The sequence below is a fragment of the Sinocyclocheilus grahami genome, unplaced genomic scaffold (genome assembly GCF_001515645.1).
Source record: "Sinocyclocheilus grahami isolate Dianchi unplaced genomic scaffold, SAMN03320097.WGS_v1.1 scaffold90.1, whole genome shotgun sequence".
Lineage (NCBI taxonomy): Eukaryota > Metazoa > Chordata > Actinopteri > Cypriniformes > Cyprinidae > Sinocyclocheilus > Sinocyclocheilus grahami.
In genome coordinates, this window is record NW_015505269.1 from 1,373,790 (window position 1) to 1,394,794 (window position 21,005).

The 21,005-nt window shown below is 35.9% G+C and overlaps 2 protein-coding genes across 2 annotated transcripts in view; both read right to left on the bottom strand.

Annotated features, from left to right (window-relative positions):
- Positions 1-3,257, bottom strand: part of LOC107587185 (overexpressed in colon carcinoma 1 protein homolog) — a 5,370-nt gene extending 2,113 nt beyond the window's left edge. The window contains exons 1-3 of the mRNA XM_016274852.1: positions 3,007-3,257; positions 1,644-1,668; positions 797-912 (exon numbers count right to left, since the gene is read on the bottom strand). Of these exons, the coding sequence (XP_016130338.1) occupies positions 797-912; positions 1,644-1,668; positions 3,007-3,046 (181 nt within the window). The 5' untranslated portion in view covers positions 3,047-3,257. The remainder of the gene's footprint in view (positions 1-796; positions 913-1,643; positions 1,669-3,006) is intronic.
- Positions 3,258-8,439: 5,182 nt separating this feature from the next.
- The window catches only part of LOC107587155 (plexin-B2-like), a 136,107-nt gene continuing 123,541 nt past the window's right edge, over positions 8,440-21,005 (bottom strand). Inside the window, exons 23-37 of the mRNA XM_016274820.1 lie at positions 20,403-20,503; positions 19,854-20,083; positions 19,547-19,728; positions 18,042-18,108; positions 17,819-17,965; positions 17,172-17,328; positions 16,637-16,737; positions 15,792-15,876; positions 15,369-15,520; positions 15,094-15,254; positions 11,318-11,465; positions 11,159-11,223; positions 10,996-11,071; positions 10,442-10,516; positions 8,440-10,332 (exon numbers count right to left, since the gene is read on the bottom strand). Of these exons, the coding sequence (XP_016130306.1) occupies positions 10,228-10,332; positions 10,442-10,516; positions 10,996-11,071; positions 11,159-11,223; positions 11,318-11,465; positions 15,094-15,254; positions 15,369-15,520; positions 15,792-15,876; positions 16,637-16,737; positions 17,172-17,328; positions 17,819-17,965; positions 18,042-18,108; positions 19,547-19,728; positions 19,854-20,083; positions 20,403-20,503 (1,852 nt within the window). The 3' untranslated portion in view covers positions 8,440-10,227. The remainder of the gene's footprint in view (positions 10,333-10,441; positions 10,517-10,995; positions 11,072-11,158; positions 11,224-11,317; positions 11,466-15,093; positions 15,255-15,368; positions 15,521-15,791; positions 15,877-16,636; positions 16,738-17,171; positions 17,329-17,818; positions 17,966-18,041; positions 18,109-19,546; positions 19,729-19,853; positions 20,084-20,402; positions 20,504-21,005) is intronic.

Below are 21,005 nucleotides of genomic sequence, written 5' to 3' on the forward strand. Positions count from 1 at the left end.
ACACACACACACACACACACACACACACACACAAAGTGTCTCAACTCACACTACAGTCCTAAATATAATTCATTGCTTTAATTTAAGATTTTTTTTAAAGAATTCTCCATGTCTCTGTTCATTCTTGACATGAGACCAGAGAGAATTGAGGAAATTGGTTTCCATTGTGCGAGTAATGAGTTTCAGGAAGAGGAGGCCGATTCTTAGGACATTGAAGAAGCTTCATTCTGACTGCATTCACACTTACACTTGCACTTCCTCAAGCCTTCTTTCTCTTTTAAAATGTGTATGTCTCATTAGATTAACAAGGTAAGGATAGAAAAAAATGGTACAAAAGTCACAAGTAGGTCTATTTTCGACTTAGAACGTCATGCCACTTTGTAAGTTCACAGATAAGCACTGTTCCTGTTCAAGATGGCATAAATGTAACACTTCAACAGAGATTTGAACAGCAGAACATGCTCTGACTATTACTACACTGACAACAATGATGTCATCATAAAAAATGCATGCTGGATTGTGATTTTGTAATGTTTTGTCTTACATCTATTTGTACACTTCATTGTAATTACTCTTTTGTTTCTTGCATCTATTTAACCTTCATTAGGCACATGTTCTTTGTTTTGAACACTGATTGTCAAAAAAGGGATTTACATTTTCTTTCATTAGCTAAAACCTAAAATATACATTTTGCTGCCTTGCAAGCATTGATTTTTACACTTCTGGACATGCATTTGGTGTTTTCTTTTTTTAAGATACCTGTGGAAGTGCATGCAAAGCTGGGCTTGTTTCTCACCTTTGTGTGTGGAGGGTGTTTGTCCGGTGGCCACATTGCTGAGGTCTGCAGGTAAGCCCACATACACTCCACCATAATTCCTCCTCTTCTCATCATCCACAGACGAATCGTCCTGCCTGTGGGCCCAGAACCAGAACAGAACCAAGAGATGATCCGATGGGCTGATGTAAGAGGCGAAAAACAAAACTTAGAAAAGTTTGTTGCTTTATTAACCATATTACTGTGAAACCTTCAGGGTATATTATGAATGATTACATTTGAGTGAACAAATGATGACCATCATATCTGGCAAATTGTTTGATTCATTAAATCATGCATCAAGTTTTTGAAGAGATTATCCTACAGAGAACCTTGATTAGAAGCTCTGAGAATTTGATTAGCAGAGCTGTTACTGTATTAACAGCATTGCAAATATCACATTGTTTTCAAAAGAGACTTGTGAACATGTATGATGTATCAGTGATAGTGTGTTATTGTGGTGTGTGTGTGTGTGTGTTTTAGTGGCAGTGAAGGTCCAGATATGTGCGCACAAGACTCTCTCCTGCTGTGTGGGTGCTTGTTGTTCAGATGTGAGAGAATAATTCCAGGAACTGTTTGGAAAATGACAGGCAGTGTTCAAATCCCCACTATGTTTTTTTCTCAGAAGGGAAATTGATTGACAAGCAGTTCCAAAAACTGAAGGACACTGCGAGGATTACTAGCATCCTCCCTCCTGTTTTTCTCATTCTCTCTCTCTGAAGTCAGAGCCTTTGAAAAAAATCAAGAGATTTCATAAAAATTTGTCACCTCAATTTTTTGTGAAAACTGTGGGTTGCACAGTATATTTTGCTGTTCTGGCAATACTCACACATCTTTGACTGACTCAGATGGACCTGTAGAAATCAACAAAGGCACAAATTAGTCATGTCACATGTTCCTTGACCGTAAAATATACAGTATGTACACTGTGAAATTGTAAAAACATGTATTTCTCTCTGGAATCTGATTAATCTGCTTAACCTATATAAAAATACAATCCCACATTTAGTTTGAAAGAAAACTGATTGATTAAAAATAAGTGCAATTAATATGTCATCAATATGTTATTACAACGTAATAAAGCTATAATAAGAGTGTCATCAGGCAGATTTTCGTTCACTGGTATGGCGAGACCTCCGTCCAATGTCTGGTCAATCAAACTATGAGTCATCAAACGAACACTAATGTGTGTGTGTGTGCGCGCGTGCGTGTGTGTGTGTGCAACTACAGTTCTTTAAGTTAAGTGACAGGTGGTTATGTCTATTAATAGCATACTGTTTATGAATGCAAAAATACATATTGGCTGGCTCTCCACAGAAATATTAGACCATAGTCTTTACATACATCATTAAATTACTATCAATCAATCAATCATTAGATTACATTATGTACTTTGATAAATATTATAACTTGAAATAAATGGAAACATCTGTATTGATATGATTAAAAATCCATGAATTCCTGCAGACACAAGTCTGATTTACAATGCCAATAACATCTCTTCATCACCCTGTAATGCTCAAAATGCTATTCAAAATGACAGTGTGTTTGAGGACTCCACTAAGACCCTCACAAAGCGCTTCATCTCGATTCATGCCCATTCCTGCCACGGCTCCTGTTTGTTTGTGTGTGCGTACCCATGTGAGATGACTCATACTGAAGCACTGTTCAGATTGCCGTCTAACTGATTTTTGAAGAATGACTGAGGACAGAACGTTCACACAGACACACACACACACACGTACAGCCGAGAGAGACACGTCAGTCTCGTAAACGTTCACGGATCATGCAATCCCCTCACAGCAGAGTAAAAAAAACACCATTCATGAATATCATTTAGCCTCAATGGATCTCAAAGCACAAAACACCTGACCGCACTCAAAGAAAACCATCTTTATTTCTAACGGTTAAAAACTGTTAGGATCCAGTTAAATCTTCAAGGACCGGATTGAGTGAATCTAGATGTGTGAATGATTCCGTCCTGACAGACACTCTGATCTCCCATTCACAACATGAGAGTGTCTGGCCAGCAGCCAATGGTTAGTGGAGGAGAGAAAGATGACTGGATGGCTAAACATGAGCAGACATGGGCTTGTTTACAGAGCCCACTCACACCAACAAACAGACTCACACACACACACACACACACACACACAGAGAGAGACGTGAAGGCAGAAAAGCAGCACACTTACCTGCAGCTGTGCTGGCAGAGGTGGAATTCCCACAGCCCATGCTTCAAACTTTGTCAAAGTCAATCAAAGAGATGGAAAGAGGAGAGACAGACAGTGCTGAGGGCAATGAGAAGGGAAGAAGAGACAGATTACTGGAATTAGAAGGGAGAAGGATGAATGGAGGGATGAGGAGCGAGTGAGGATGAGGGAAGTGCGGTCTGATGCCTGAGTCTGAATGTGTCTGAGCTGCTATATTTCCTGCACTTCCCTTGTGTCTCAGAAAGAGAGAGCGAGAGAGAGAGAGGGGGGAGGAGGGAAATGTAGGTGGTAAGAAGTATTCCTCCACCCTGGCAAGGTTGCCCAGGTAACAGAGATTGTGTGTGTGTGTGTGTGTGTGTGTGTGTGTGTGTGTGTGTGTGTTGGGAAAAGGGCTGATAACACTGTTGGAATGGCGAAGCTAATTTCAAGAATTAAAATGCAGTGTGTGCAATTTCATATTCTCCTTAAATCAGTTGTTCTTAAACACGTGCCATGTAATATAAATATATATATATATATATATATATATATATATATATATTATTTTAAATTAATTGATTTTAAATCCTAAAAAAATATATATTCAGGCTTTTGTTTTCAGGTTTAAATAAGTTTTTCAATGTAGTCTCAGACTTTTGGAGCCCTTTTTTTGACATGCTGTTGCATTGTTGGAGATTTACTTGTTGCAGTGTTTTGTGGTTGTTTTTACGATGTGGTATAGTTTAGGATTTTTATTGTACATCTATAGATTTTTACGGGCTGCATCTATAGTCAAACTTTCAGGGTCAGATTGTTTTGGTGCTTCAAAATAGTTTTGGTTATTTTGTTTCAGTGAAATCAGGGATTGGTCATTACTTTGAAACCAGTTGTTTTAGCAGGCAGGTGAGGACATTGACTAATTATACATGCTGCTCTGGGCTGAAATGGGTCTCGGAGTCATGTACAACACAGAACAAAGAAGAAGAAAAAAAACAGGACATTTTGCTGATAAAATGGCTGGAAGTTCTGACCTATGCCACAGAGTACTAGAAAAGATTCAAGATTACAGCACAGTGCGCATTATCTTATCTGTGTAAGATCGTTCGTATTAACTCAGATTTGCAAGATAGCATTTCTGTCCGAATTGTGAAATAAATGGTCATAATTACTTTTTAAATTTGTTTATTGTTTAATCCCATGGCAGAAACTGGCTACCATATTTATCTGACTTAATGTGGACAGCAACTAATGATTAAATCCATCCTGAGACTTGTAAACATACAGTAATGCTCTTATAATGGAAGCCTATGGAGCAAATACACTGGAGGGTTTAAAAGCAGAAAAGTGAAGCTTGGGAAGCACATGAATTATTCATTAAATATGCAAATGATTAGATCTGTAAAGCTGTCCGCATCCTTTTAAGGTTGATGAATTTTAGCTGCTAACTTATTTTCTTGTTCTCTGTGTATTCAGCCGGTAAGGAGTCGTACACTTGGCCTTTTCACAAGCGTTATACTTCCCTTCACCATGTGCCTCCACTTATAGATTCAACTTCCTGAGAACGCTTAATGCTTTAGAGTCATCAGGTCAGTCTACTACTCCATTTAGACCTTGGACTAGTCAGCGTTATTCTTAGGAATAAAAAAACAAATGCTGTTTTTATTTTGTACTTTCCCATTACAAGTGCAGCTGATGATATCGCAGGAACACAATTAATTGATTCCCCCCTCCTTTTTTGTCTTGAATGGGTGTAATGAATGATTTGGGCAGCAGAGGACAGTATATTTACATTGTTAACAAGGTGTTTATAGCTCATTTAGGCAAACATGTGATACTGGCCTTCTATTCCTGGAACAAAACACCAACATTCAAAATATACCCCTCAAAATGGGGAAAAAAAGAGGTTCAAGCGGCAGAACCTCAAGAGGAAAACACTTGAAAATAGCTGGAGAGTGAAGCGAACAAACAACTCCAGCACACAACATCTAATTTAATGTCCTTTAGCTTGTTGTCCTTCAGCAAATGGCGTCACAGCCTCTTCTTTATGTTGGAGTTAACTCATATAAGTCCATGTTTGCCCTGGAAGCTCTCAAACCTTCAGGCAGCACCATTCAGGAGAAAACAACAATTAATGTCAACTTAAAAATAAAGTGAAAGAGTTAATGGTGTGGAGGGGGCTAGAAGGAAAGAGAGAGATGGTTGTGCAATCCTCTCTTTATATATATATATATATATATATATATATTTTTTTTTTTTTTTTTTTTTTTTCTCGCACATTATTACTACTTCTAACCATAAATATTAACATATATAGTATGATAATAATAATAATAATAAGAATACTTTAAAATTATTTAAAAAATAATTATTATTCAATCATTTTAAACAAGTGTAAATGTGCATTGTTTTTTTTTCTTCTCTCTCTCTTTGCCATTTTAATTGGCCCCTTCAGCAACTGTCAGCAGAAAATATTTGTATTGGCATATTCTGAGGATTTCTTTCCACTATTCATAACTGCTGAAGTAAAAGTGACTAGTTGGTTTTAAATGACTAAGAATATCCATAATTGCAAATTCTGCATCCGAAAAACGTCTGCACCGTCAAGAAAATAGCTTTGTTATTAGCTTTGTTAACATATGCAAAAGTACAAAAACATAAATGGCTATATAGAGATACTGTCTTTTAAGTTACAAAGGTTGAGTACCACTGATGAACAACACAATAATTACAGTGATGTAACAAATAGTAGAATGATAGATATAGATGGATTGTAGCTTATAGGAGCAGCATACACCACAACTCAGTAAATGTCTCAGTATCCATGTTCTCAGCCTTTCCCCAGTTGTTTTAGCAGGCAGGTGAGGACATTGACTAATTATACATGCTGCTCTGGGCTGAAATGGGTCTCGGAGTCATGTACAACACAGAACAAAGAAGAAGAAAAAAAACAGGACATTTTGCTGATAAAATGGCTGGAAGTTCTGACCTATGCCACAGAGTACTAGAAAAGATTCAAGATTACAGCACAGTGCGCATTATCTTATCTGTGTAAGATCGTTCGTATTAACTCAGATTTGCAAGATAGCATTTCTGTCCGAATTGTGAAATAAATGGTCATAATTACTTTTTAAATTTGTTTATTGTTTAATCCCATGGCAGAAACTGGCTACCATATTTATCTGACTTAATGTGGACAGCAACTAATGATTAAATCCATCCTGAGACTTGTAAACATACAGTAATGCTCTTATAATGGAAGCCTATGGAGCAAATACACTGGAGGGTTTAAAAGCAGAAAAGTGAAGCTTGGGAAGCACATGAATTATTCATTAAATATGCAAATGATTAGATCTGTAAAGCTGTCCGCATCCTTTTAAGGTTGATGAATTTTAGCTGCTAACTTATTTTCTTGTTCTCTGTGTATTCAGCCGGTAAGGAGTCGTACACTTGGCCTTTTCACAAGCGTTATACTTCCCTTCACCATGTGCCTCCACTTATAGATTCAACTTCCTGAGAACGCTTAATGCTTTAGAGTCATCAGGTCAGTCTACTACTCCATTTAGACCTTGGACTAGTCAGCGTTATTCTTAGGAATAAAAAAACAAATGCTGTTTTTATTTTGTACTTTCCCATTACAAGTGCAGCTGATGATATCGCAGGAACACAATTAATTGATTCCCCCCTCCTTTTTTGTCTTGAATGGGTGTAATGAATGATTTGGGCAGCAGAGGACAGTATATTTACATTGTTAACAAGGTGTTTATAGCTCATTTAGGCAAACATGTGATACTGGCCTTCTATTCCTGGAACAAAACACCAACATTCAAAATATACCCCTCAAAATGGGGAAAAAAAGAGGTTCAAGCGGCAGAACCTCAAGAGGAAAACACTTGAAAATAGCTGGAGAGTGAAGCGAACAAACAACTCCAGCACACAACATCTAATTTAATGTCCTTTAGCTTGTTGTCCTTCAGCAAATGGCGTCACAGCCTCTTCTTTATGTTGGAGTTAACTCATATAAGTCCATGTTTGCCCTGGAAGCTCTCAAACCTTCAGGCAGCACCATTCAGGAGAAAACAACAATTAATGTCAACTTAAAAATAAAGTGAAAGAGTTAATGGTGTGGAGGGGGCTAGAAGGAAAGAGAGAGATGGTTGTGCAATCCTCTCTTTATATATATATATATATATATTTTACTTCTTTACCATAATTGCTGTCTTCACATTATTCAGCAGATCAAGTGCACAAACAAATAAACAATAAAAAATTTTTTCATTTATCGCTCCATTCACATGCTCATTTCAGTCAGTGTTCCATGCAAACATGTAAAGAAAAAAAGGCTTCATTTGGCACTATTTTGTTGGCAGAGGAAAAAGAATACACAAGCAAGAGCGCTTTTATACGGAATATCAGCACATATAGTGCAACACCAAATCCAACTACATTTGAGTTCCTGTAAAACAGTGTTATTTTACTTATCTTTACATACTGTAATAGTCTTTAGCAATATTTTGATATGAGCTTTCATTTTTACATATTAATTTTAAATTTAAGTTAAATTTTTTAGATTTTATTTAATGCAATTGACATTTTGGTTAGTTTTTGTAATTAGTCTTTTTTAAATATATTTCTAAATTGTTTAAAATTAGTTTGATTTCAGTTATTTTAGTCATTAAAATTTAATTTAGTTGCCAAAGCAACATTCAAATTTTTTATTTTTTTTTTGTGTTACATTTAATTTGAGCCTTTTTTCAATTAACGATAATGTTTTAAGTTGCAGTTTCAGTTAACGACAACACCACTGTGAAGTTACTTGTATACATATTCATGCTGTAATATATTTTAGACTGGTGCATTCATTTCCTGGAAGGCACATCCAACACATTAACATTGACAGTAATGGCTTGGACATTATTCAGTACAAACCATTTACAGTCACTCCCACCTTCTGCAGTAAGTTAATGTGATGGCATCCTAATCTACATACATCACATCTACAATTTATTCCTTTAGTAATGGTCTCTAGACCAAAAAAAATGCTTTCAAATGCACTTTTTGGAATTGATTTATTGACCTTGTCGCCTCCAAATCTCAACATTTGGCCCATCAGTTGTCTTTTGTTGCTTGAAAACAAACATTTAGTGTGTTTGCCACTGAACAAACTCTGACTGCTAGGCTACTTAAATATTAAGGGGCATCAAATGGACTATACAATCCTAGTTAGTATGAATATGTTTTACCACCCACGTAACAATAGAACAACTGATTAAAGCAAATTAAGAAAACAACTCACCAAAGTCTTACCTCATCTCTGAAGCCATCTTATGAGGCTCAATATGGGACAAACATCTCTCGGTTTGGCCCTGGAGAGTTTTCAGTTTTCAGACCAGGGCTATATTAGAAATGATTAGTGTTTAACATAATTTAACAGGCCAACATTTATTAAGCAGCAGCAAAGGGTTCTCACAAAAACACAGAAACATAACTAAGGTCCCTATTGCAATTTTAATGCAGACACAATCACCACACAATTGATCATTATTACTCATATTTGTAAGGCACTACCTGGTAAAGAAAGGCAAACAAGAAGCTTTACAATAAGCCATTTACATGGTCATAGCTAGACAACACAGAAGAACTGGCAGGAAGAGTGAGAAAAAGGAGAGAAGAATATGAAATCTTGGCAGTCGGGCTATATTTACAGATCAAAGGCATTTCCTGCTGTGTCCATCATGCTCAGAATGGGCGGTGCCAGCCTCTGATTGGCTGCAGTGCGACTTTGTCACCACCCACCAAAGGCAACACGAGTCACACTAGTAAAGTTCGTGAAGAAACAATATACTGTAGTCCTTCATTACCCCTTTTGTCATTAAGCGTGTGAAGTGTTTGGCACATTTGAGTCAGAACATACATGTAGGAAAAGCGTACCATTTACAAAAAATTACACAACTTACCATCAGCTGCCTTACCATTATATCTTTTTTATTAATTAAATTACACTTTAAACTAGATAAATTGATACACATAAAGCAACAGAAGCTTAAGATGGTTGCGAACAGCTGCAAACTATTTATTTAAACTTTGGTAAGCTCTAAATAAAAAATATAACGTTAAAAAAAATAATAATTTGAGTACCAAATAAACTAAATGAAAACTCTATGATTTCATGATTTAATTGGCATACGAGTCGCTCTCGGTCCATACTATTGCTGTTAAGGCAAAGTCACAATCGTCTGTATTTCATTGTCACATTCAAGGAAATTCTCTACCATACGTGCGTGTTAAATATTTCTCAAGAAAGGCAACCAGCAATGCAAATCAAATATTGTTGATTTAAAATACAAAATCATAACTGTCATAAAATAAGGCAAGCCATGTGTCGAAGTGCACATATATAAAAGCAAAGATGGTACAAAACATAAAAATGCAACTTTTTTCCGAGTGTCTGTGTGTCATGGATCAAGTGCGCTGAGACGTGAACAGTCGCTCGACAATTATGGCCCGTTCTTTTGCGCTGTGGCTAAATTAGAATCTGACTTGATGACATTTCTGTACGCAATCACTGATAAAATACACAAAAAATACTTGGGAGGGACAAAAGAAGCACTGGCTCGGACGTCAGCATCACAAACACCTACACAAACTGAACCGTGAGCCAATGGCGTCAAAGAACCCACAGGATGTGACATCACTGCACAGGAATGAGAGTGGCACTTAAAATACACAGGAAAACAAAATAGTGGGCTTCCACGGAAACAATAATCGATCTGTTTTGTCTAAAGCCTCTCGCAGCCTTGAGTGTAAAAATATATTTACATATAACACTTTTTTAATTGATCTACACAGGAAGAATATACTGAACATCTGATTATTGGCAGAGCAGAACACAAAAATAAATGCTGGGTTTTCATTGTGCAGGTGCTGATCTGAGAAAAGTACCATAGTGAGTTTTAGGTCTCCTCGACGGTTGTGATGCTCCCCTCAGGTCAGAGTATATTCTATTGGTCCCTCTGAATCAAAAGCGATGCTGAAAGCCGTGTGGAGAGGAAGGGTCCGCAGTTAGTCTGTGTTCCTCCTCGCTTTATCTTTCACTCGACGGAGTGGAGGCTCCATCAACCAGAGTCCTCCAGAAGGGCTGTTGGTATTTTTGAGCCCATTAAATTAAGCTCTGTCTTGGATTTAGTGGCACTTCCGTCTCCTTTCTTGAGTCTGGGCTCCTCGACACTAAAGATCGGTCACTTTATTCTCCAACGCGGCGGCGATCTGCTGCAGTCTGAGGGTCAGCTGTTTGCTCTGGGCGGCAGGGTCGTCCTCCAACGATGAGATGATCTATGGATGGCATGGCAAGAGATAGAAATGTGTACCGTTTACTTGTTGCACCAGAGTATAGAAATGGCTGCCGTTCAACACACATACTCTGATGTGTAACAACACCTACCCCATCGTAGTACTTGCTGGCATACTGGTAAAGCTGGTGCAATGCAACCTGGGTATTCAACTTGTCTGTATGAGACTGGAGAAAGATAAAGAGTTACATTTGCTGTGTACAAAAGCATGCATGAAACTAAATACAATAAAAATATAACAAAAAAATGAAATAATAAAAAACAAATAAAACAAAATACTAATTATTTAAAATAAAAAAATAGACAAAATTACATAAAATCTTAAAAAATAAAACAAAAACTACTGAAATAAAAATGAAATAAATTAAATAGAAATGACAAAAATAAAACAAACAAAATGACATTAAATAAAATATATATATATAAATGACAAAATAAAAAATGAACTAGAAATGACTAAATTAATAATACAACAAATAAACAAAATACTTAAAATATATAAAAATAAAACTGAACAACAAAACAAAACAACAAAAATGGTAAAATAATAAAATAAGACAAAAAATGTAAATACAAAATATATAAAATAAGCACCAAATAAAATACAAATTACATAAAAATAAATAAATAATACACTTAAACTTACACGTGAAACTTCTGCAAGGTGTGTGTTCATGTCTTGGTCACTGACTGGAACCATCTGACGGATGCCTTTGTAATAACTGAAGAGCACAGAGAACATCAGGTTTTGTTTTGTTTTCCAACTGTGATTACACATGTACCAACTGATGAACAGAACAGAAACCTACTCATCAACCATCTTCTTGTAAGTGGAGATTTCCTTTGCATAAAGCAGCTTGTTGCTGGGGGACTCCTGTGAAGGTGAGATCACGAGAGGGAATATGAGACAGAAAGTCAAGATGAAATGATAGGATTGCTAAACTACATCTTCAACCCTTGCTGCTCACCCGGGTAAGTTTGTGCTCCGTCTTGGTGCAGGCGTCCATGAAGGTCTGAGCGATGACGGACAGAGAGGCGTCCACCACTTCAGTCACATGAACGTCAAAGATGAAGTGAGGGTTTTTCAAAATGTTCACCCAGAACCGGAGAGGCAGACTGAAGAAACAAATACAAAGATCCACATACTTTATATCTTTTGCAAATGCATTCTTATTAAAGGACAAAACAAACAAAAAACACAACACAAAACAAAACTATTGACAAGAGAATTTTTTATTTTAAAAAGAATTGTTAGTATTAACATTTAGTGGGCGAATTCTAAAAATAAATAAAATAAAAGAGATAAAAAAATAATAAAAATAAAATTGTGTAGGACTGCAAAAATACAAATAATATATAAGATACATAATTACATAAATCTAAATAGTTTGAAGGACAGTCTGCCATTAATTTCTTCAAATGACATTATTTTAAGATACTCAGGGTAAAAATGGAAGTAAAATATCAATATAAAACTGCCCAGATTAGTAAGTAACACTAAAGGCGAAATGAAAACCAAAGGTAAAATTGTTTTTATCCAAAGTCTATCTGTGAAATTAAGCACAAAGTACCAAACAATTTAGCTTAACGACCACAACAAACCCTCTACAGAATAGAAATGTCATTTTATTTGAACAAAGGCATTGTTTTTTGTTTAAAGGAACGTAATAGCTTTCTCTTCATTCCTCCAGAGCGGTTTTTAATCCCTGGATCTAATGCCTGTATCAGCATCTCCTCATTCAATCACAGAAAATCATTTTTCAGAAAAATGTCTCTCAGAGTTTGTAGTGAGATTTTAATATAACAAGGTCTCGGTGGCCCTTATGTGAAAGGAGCTGTGAGCGATCCATACAGAGTCAATACCAGAGTCCTGTTGGCCTTGACTCAGAACAAACCCCTCGAAAACAAATCAAACCGTTTTTCGTGACTTACCCAGCAGTCACGGTTCTTCTGCAAAACAATAACGAGAGGGGTAATTTAATGGGAGGACGAGAGGAGAGATGCGAAAGAGAAGTGCGCACTGATGCAGACTTCAGCTGTCAATCTCTCTGCTCACCGAACAAGACACACTGTGAATATTTGATCAGGGCTCAACAGAGCCTGCATAATTTAATCTGCTAAATTAAAAAGAGTTTGGAGAGAGTTTTCAAATCTCTGCTGCACAGGACGGTTTATTATAATTGTTGTGAGAACTGTCAAGTTGTGGTTAGATACATGTGAACTAGCACCTACTTATAAATAGATACTTACTGTAGGCCTATTAGCATTTGTCCCAAAAGTTAGAATCTGTGTTTTAATTCAATTAATTCAATATGAAAGTTAATCGCAAGCACTCATGGGTCAAACCAGCATAATATTCAGTACCATAATTGATAATGAAAGACAAGTAAAGATGGATGGCTGTCATGTCTGTACATGTGCACAGCTGCGCTTGTGAGGATGCATGAAGCAAAAAGCTGGCTTTAGTCACAGAAATTATTTTACATTTTACAAAATAATACTGGCATCCTACTCAATATGATGCATTCATGCACAGGGCTGGGAAGGTTACTTTTAAAATGTATTTCACTACAGATTACAAAATACATGCTTTAAAAAGTAATCAGTAATGTATTTCGTTAGATTACTCCGGTTTAGTAACTTAATCTAAATACTTTAGAATACTTTGAAATACTTAAGCTATACACAAAGGAACAAATTAATGTCTTGTTTTTATGTTTTACAACTCTAAATAAATGTGACATCTACCAGTCGTAAGATTTGTGTTTTCCTTATTATTTAAGGAAATCATTTATTTTTTATTATACATCATTTTTTATCGGTTATTTTTAACATCAGTTTTCCACAGCATTTCTATGAACAACAAAAAATGTTGTGTCATTTAAATCTATCAATCAATATAAATTCAATTTGAATAGAATGAATGGGATTCCCTGCGGTTTCATGCTGCATTCCAAGCTTCAGAACAAATCCAAACACACCAAACATATCATAAAAGTAGCAGTTCTCCAAGTTATACAATAGATTTGTTTAATGAATGGACCCAACTTTAAGTGATTACTTCACTGATAATCCTCTCTATGGAGAAGCGATCGGCACAAAAGAATCGCCAAGTCAAAATTGACAGGGCTCGTTTCCCAAAGTAACTACAGTCACAAATAACTTAATGTCGTTAAAATTCAATGTAATTTAAAAAACACTGTTCGCTAACGATGCTTTTGGGAAAAACACCCCAGATCTATCAAGTTTAATTCACACTGGTTTCGTTAAACAAAATAAATGATTCATTTAAAAGATTGAATCAAAAGAATCATCTGTTCACGAATCGGATCATGAACTCGCATTACCGCACCAAAGATAATCTATTCTTGAACATTTCGAATGAATTAAGACTTCAAGTTCATCTGTAAATCACACAAAGCTATCGTTTGACTTTATAAACTTTTATTTCATGCATGATTAGTGTGAAAGTGTGAATTCTAGGAGAATTCGTTGTCATTTTTCAATTAAATTCTTAGAAATATTAAACGTAATGATAACCATTCAACACTCAAAATATGAGAAAATCGAAAAACGAGTTACTGGATAAAATTTTTCAAAGATTAAGACCAACTTCCCTCAAGATGCTTCTCCAGATTAGACGTTATCCTTCAATGCTGATAGAAGTTTTGTTGCAAGTAAGCATTGCATTGCGCTGAGATGTTACGTCCTTTTTCAGATTTATAAGTAAAATAGTCTTTGTATTTCCAAGAGAGAAATGCATTACACGAATGGCTTTCTGTTGTGTCGTGATGGTGAGCGCACGCTCACTATGCTAAATGAACAGGCCACTGCACGCAGTTTTTTTTTTTTCAAAGGAGAATCAGTTGCCTTTTTGGTTAAAATCCCCAAACTGTTTACTTAAATATTAAATTAAGAAATGACATTAAAATTCAAAGTAATCACTTTGGTAATCTAAAATACTTTTCGGATGTAACTGTAATTTGATTACCACCTATTTAAAATGTAATTATAACAAAATACAGTTACTCATATTTTGTATTTTAAATACGTAACGCCATTACATGTATTTCGTTACTCCCCAGCCCTGTTCATGCACAACACAGCTTTATTAACTGATGTAACGACACAGTTGAATTCATTCATTCAGATAGTGCTGAATCGAAATTTTAGGCTGCACTGATTATTTGTCATTAATCTTCATTTAATTTAATTTCATAAAATAAAAGACAGTAAATTTACAATTAGTTATTATTATTATTATTATTATTAATATATTTACATGCATAAACGTATCATTATAATAATATACAATATAATTTTTTTAATTAAATATAATTATTTGCTATTTAACTTCATAATATAATATATAATATAATAAAATACCCAGTAAATTTACAACTAGTTATTATTATTATTAATATAATAATATATACAATAATATATATTGTATATTATAATTAAATATATTAATTTATTATATTATATTAAAATTAAATATTAATTATTAAATATATTTATTTACTATTTAACTTCATAATATAATATAATTAATATATAATATAATATATAATATAATATAATATAATATAATATAATATAATATATGAGTCCAATGTTGTTTCATACTTCACTGAATTTCATTGTATAATAAAAAACATTTAATAAACAAATAAAAAACTGCATTTTTTAGCGAACTGTCTCTTTGAACAAATGTTTTTCCGAACCGTTAAGTGTTTCATACCTGTTGGTCTTCCATATGTGGATGGTCTCATCATCAACATTGTCATGTTTCTCTGCTTGTTCGTCCAGGAAGTCAAAGAAATACTTGACTGCAGGAGGAACCACATTCCCAGAACACAACACACTGCGGAAGAAATCATCCACAAACTGCTGCAGCGTGCCCTGTAACACAAGTACATCACAGTACATCACTTTCTAATTCAGAATTCATTCTAATTCTACATGTGAATGAAGACAAACATTTAAATGTACAATCAAATGTTCAGTCTAACCCACCTTCATAGAGAGGAGTCTGGTCAGGTAAATCTCAGTGATGGCTTTCGTCGTGGCCTTGTCTTTCATACTTCCTCTCTTTGATTTCACTTCCTCCAGCTCGTCTGCCGGTCTCACCAGGTGAAATACTTTATCGTCCTCCAGCAAAGCATTTCCTGTTCATCACAAAACAAGCACATTTGAAGGACTGATTGCTCTTCCTGTTTGGAGAACAGTTATTTTAGATGTACTTGAGCGGCCCATTAGTTTAGGTTCAGTTCTAGTTCACTCTTCATTTAGTGAGCCAGCAGATTTCAGTCATTCTGTGTTGTTCCATCATTAAGGACTGTCAATATGTTTAGACTATTAAGGAGGATCAATAAGAAGCAATGCACTGCTGTCATTAAATACAATTGGATGAGTAGTTTAAAACTGTAAGTCACTAACTTTCTTCATGGTTGTCTTGGTTCTGGTCGAAAGACTGCTGGGTGTGCAGAACTCGGGACAAGACCAGGGTGGCACCATCTCTCACCTAATACACACAAACAAAAAAAGATAACACAGAAGATATTCATTCTAATTAAACAAGAAATAATATGACATCACACAAAATGATCTACATACAAGCAGAGAGAATTTTCTAATTAAAAAGAAAAACAACATTTATATATGTACCTCCCCCAAAACTAAACTAAACTAAAGTTGGACTTAACTAAAGTCACTAAAGCTAGAGATTGAATAAAACAAAATTGAATAAAATAAAATAATAAATAAAAATCTGTGATGGAATAAAATAAAATGTTTTAAATACTGTGGGCACAAATAAAGTAAAATATTAATAAAAACTGACAGGCTTGTCAGTAACATTAAAGACTAGATGAAAACCCAAGGTGAATTGGTTTGCATATAACTCAAAATGGTGTAAATTATACTTAATATTGCATTGTTTATATGAATTTCTTCTTTCTAAATAATGAATTGACTCTGAAATCCAAGTCTACTAGTCAAATTATGGACAGAGTACAAATTAATAAAATAAAACTATAAAAAAAATGAAGCATCAGCCACTATAAACTAACAAACGAAGAAATAAATCCCTGTGATGAAATAAAATAAATGCATTAACTATAACTTTTAAACAAAATCATATAATTTTAATTAACTGATAGTAATAGCACAGTAAAATTTGCTCTTCAAGACAACATTAATCAGTGAGAAACATAAAATGCAATAACTTATCAATACACTGAGTGTTTATGTGTGTATTCATGTGTGATTATGCAAACACTCACATTGTAATGGGCCAGTGTGTTAATTCGTTTCCACCTTCCCTCTTTCTGCGATGTCAAATCCAGATCGGACAGGATCTGCCCTGTAGAGCCAGGGCGCCACTCTGTGGAATGGACAGAAAGTATGTCTTACAACACAGTCCCGAGAACCCCCCCAACAAACTTGGCACGTATTACACTTGACAACCTGAAATGAAGAAAATCCCTGGCTGGTTTTTCCCTACACTCCTTCTTTTAACCAGATTCATCTGTCTGATGGATGATGCGAGACATCGGCTTTAACACTTCAGCACATTTAGAAGAACAACTCATTAAGAACTGCAGGAGTGCAGACCGACATGCACAAGATCCCACCATTAATCAAACAGCTATCCGTTCAGAAGCGAGTCTTCTTCCAGTACTCTTAAATGCAGTGCATTGTTAATAAAGAGAGCTATTTATGCATGTTACTTTCATAAAGTTAGAAGCTTTTGGAAATGTTCCTGCCGTAATGAATCACAAGTGCCGGGTGGTATGGAAAATTTGTTCCAAGTCTTACCGAGTGCGACGCTGTCCACTGTGGGTCTCTGGGAGTATGGCAGATTCCTGTACACCTGCTCGATGATCTTCTCCTTCACTTGGGAGATGGAGTCGCAGTTCAGGACTTTGACAGGGGTCACATCGGGACCCTCGCCGTGAACCAACACCTGTAATGTCTAGAAAGTTCAAACAGGCTTTAGTCTACTGATACCATCAACTGTACAAAGATCAGCACATCAAATAAACAATTAGACTGAGAATCACCAATTCCAAGTCAATTACTTAGGCGTAAATCTTGGCTGCATGGGAAACCTGCTAACAAATAAGAGTGCGTTTATTTGTTTTCCGAGATCTCATGAATCGTTTTCCGCAGAGTGGTTTCCTCCAGCGGATAATGGCTGTTCAGTCCCTGAGGAGCAGTGTTACGCTCGTGAATGAGATTACAGACTCACTGCTAGCCAATGAACTGGTGTTAGGAGAGCAATGATGGACACACGAACACAGTCTCCGCTTTCCTGAGTCTCTCTTACAGCGAGACCCATTCTGTAACAAGCTTTCTCTTTAACGGGTCCCTTACCGACCATTTTTGCAAGGAAACCATCTTTATACAGACATGCCACACACTTCAAAAACAAGTCCGGATGCTAAAATATGTCTAGGACTCACCAAAACAGAGTACTCAACATCATCTACCAGAAGTCCGGTGTCGTTCAGAGTGTACTTGGCTTTCTTCATCTCGGCATCAACTGGACCTTTTTCCACCTGGTGTTTAATGGCCTTAAAGAGCTTATAGAGTGGCTCCCCGGCTGAGTCCTGTGAAAAAAACATTAGTCAGACTTTACAGCTAGAAAATAATTTTTGCAATTCTATTCATAGCATAATTGCTCACCTTTAGGAACTGGTAGAGACATATGGACATCCAGTTACACAACATCCTCTCTACAACAGTCTCGGACCTAAACAGGAAACACAGGCCGATGATATAATTTGTCAGTACAGGCAATACCTTAAAAAATGGGTTTAACTAACTATTGTCTTGCGTCCTGATAAATTACAATATTAATTTGAACGATCCTGACATCGATGCTTGAAATCCCAAAATACATAATTTCTCAATGTCTAATTTCAGTGGCGGCACTAAACCACAAAACTTTCTATGAACTCCTCCATCACAGGATGCAAAAACATACAATCCAGTCTTCATTTGAACTATCTTGACATCCCCCAAAAAATCTTTTCTCAATGTCTAATTTCAGTGGCGGCACTAAACCACAAAACTTTCTATGGACTCATCGAGAACCGCATGCAAAAACATACAACGCAACCTGATAGTGTAGTACGATTCACAAACAACTGACTCTTATGAGCGGTTTTGTTTAATGAATGGTTCTAAAAGGCATGCTGCCAGTCTGAAACACTGCCCTGTATAATTTACAGCATGAGCATTAAAGAACATTTCTCTCTATGTAAGTATGCGTAAGCAAAATGGACATTATAACTAAAATACCAAAATAAATCTAAATCAAATCAAATAAAAACAGCAATCAAAATGAATTAAGAGCTTATGAATCAAAATTAAATCGAATCAGGAACTATCTACTAAAGTATTCTGAATGGTTTCAGCAATAGCCATGCTGTTTCTAGGGTGTTTGGTGTGGTTGTAATGTGGTTGCTTACTAGCATAAATCAAAAGGGTCAAGTCTATAATATTCTGGTACAAAGTCCAAGAATTATTAAGTTTTCTATCAACTGCTGAGAAATTTTTAAAGTATGACTGCATGGAAATATTAAAGGGGACACTGCATCCATTCACTCTTTTTTTTAATTCCCCAAAAACCTAAACAGTCTCAATTATCAAGCCGTGTTGATTTCCTGAGAAATATGACGTCATACTGTTTGTTTAGGCCCCGCCTACAACTGCTATTAGCATATTTACACCCTCAGCTAGTTGTATGCTGTCTGCCATTTTCTTTGCGCTCAAGCAGCTGTAGCGACAACAATCTCTCGTAAGCAATGCAGGTGTTTTGTTGTTGGATGTAAAAGTGAACATTCACTTTCTCCTGACATGAGAGGCACTGAGGACGCAGTGGTTTAGTTTTGTTTTTGATGGTAATGCGCCACTAAGTACACAAAGAAACAGAAGAGAGGGGTGGAGTAAGCAGTAGCTCATTATCATTTAAAGAGACATGCACCGAAATGGGTCGCTGTGAATAGAGCTGTTTTTTAAAAAGATAAAAAGGTTGATGTTTTACACGAGCATTGAGGAAGTATTTTGCAGACATTTCATGAAGACCCTAAAGAATCGAACCAACTTGTGGAAAATGGGTTTCCGATGTCCCCTTTAAAGCCAAGTATGAGCAACAATAATAGTGAATTATGTGAATTTGTTCTGACCTGCGGAGCATGAGTTTAGGGTTCTTGCTGTGAATGTATTCCTCCATCAGCTCCAGCAGGAGGGTTCTCATGATGTCTGTGTAGTACTCCAGCTTTCCATGGAGTGCCACCGTCAACAAGGAAGCAAAGTAAACCTTATTCCTGGCGTTGAACTCATGCCTGCCCTCCAGGGTTCGAATGAACTACATCACAAAGACATGAGCACATAAGTCAGCTTATACAGTACATAAAATCCAGTAGTATGCGGACATGCCAGCAGAGCAAACTCATCCAGTTGGAGACTGGAAAATGACGTTAAGGGTCTCACATTGATGAGGAAGGTCTTGCTGTTCAGGAGATTGGAGAATTGGTTGAGTGCCTGATCTACAATGGCTCTGCGCGATTCTGGGATGTCCAGCTTGCCAGTGATCATGACATCGTTGGCTCCATCTTTGGAGGGCAGGAAGAAAACGCGGTTGGTGTAGTTCTTGTAGTCCAGGAATGGGATTCGAGCTTCATTCAGATCACTAGTGTGGTCCTCCATCTCTATCATAAGATCTAAGAAACAGAGAGTGAAGTGTAATATATAAGCAAAAGCTTTCAGAATAACAAAACTCCGAATCAGAAAAAAGCTTTACACACACAAGCTACCAGTGCAGAAACAAAAGGTACAGACATAGTGGAGACATACATCATCCTCGTTCTTCTAACAGATTACCTAGAAAGCAAATATTTGCTGAAGTGGCCAGTAACAAACAAATAAGAATACAAGGAAATGACCTGTAATCAATAGTTTATGTTCATCCCATCATGACAGAAAATCTCATTCAATTTTTGTACAAGATGATAAACTAATCAAGAAGCAGGAATAACTCACCTGTGAACTCTTTTTTACAGCGATCACGGACGCTCTCCTCTAAATTCGCAAGCTGATTTTTTATTTTTTCATACTCTCGCTCTGCCTGCTGGCTTTTCCTCCTGCACACATACAATCACAAACATTATTTTTCATTTTGTTAAATCTAATTTACTGCTTATTATTTAATGAGTTTTATAGAAAGTAGAGAGGAAGAAGGGACATTCAGATCTTAAGTTTATTTATAGTTCTAAATTTGTGAATTTTAATTTATGGATTGATTATTTTGATCTGCTTAATCTAATTTACTGCTTTTTATAGATTATTAATTGAATTAAATACAATGCCTTTTTTAGAGAGGAGAGGAAATCTAGATAATAGGTTTATTTGCTGTTGACAATAAGACTGAATTTTGATTTGTTTTGATAATATTTTTTTAATTTAATTTACTGACTAGTCAACTAGTCATGTGTTGACTTCTATAATAAAATAAAACAGTGTTTTTATGTTAGAGAGAAAGGAAAGGAAATGATAGATTGAAGTGGAGGGAATGAGAACATATTGGAAAAAAAAAATTGAGCAATATGTCTGATGCGCTACTCACTAGACCACAGCTTTGAAATC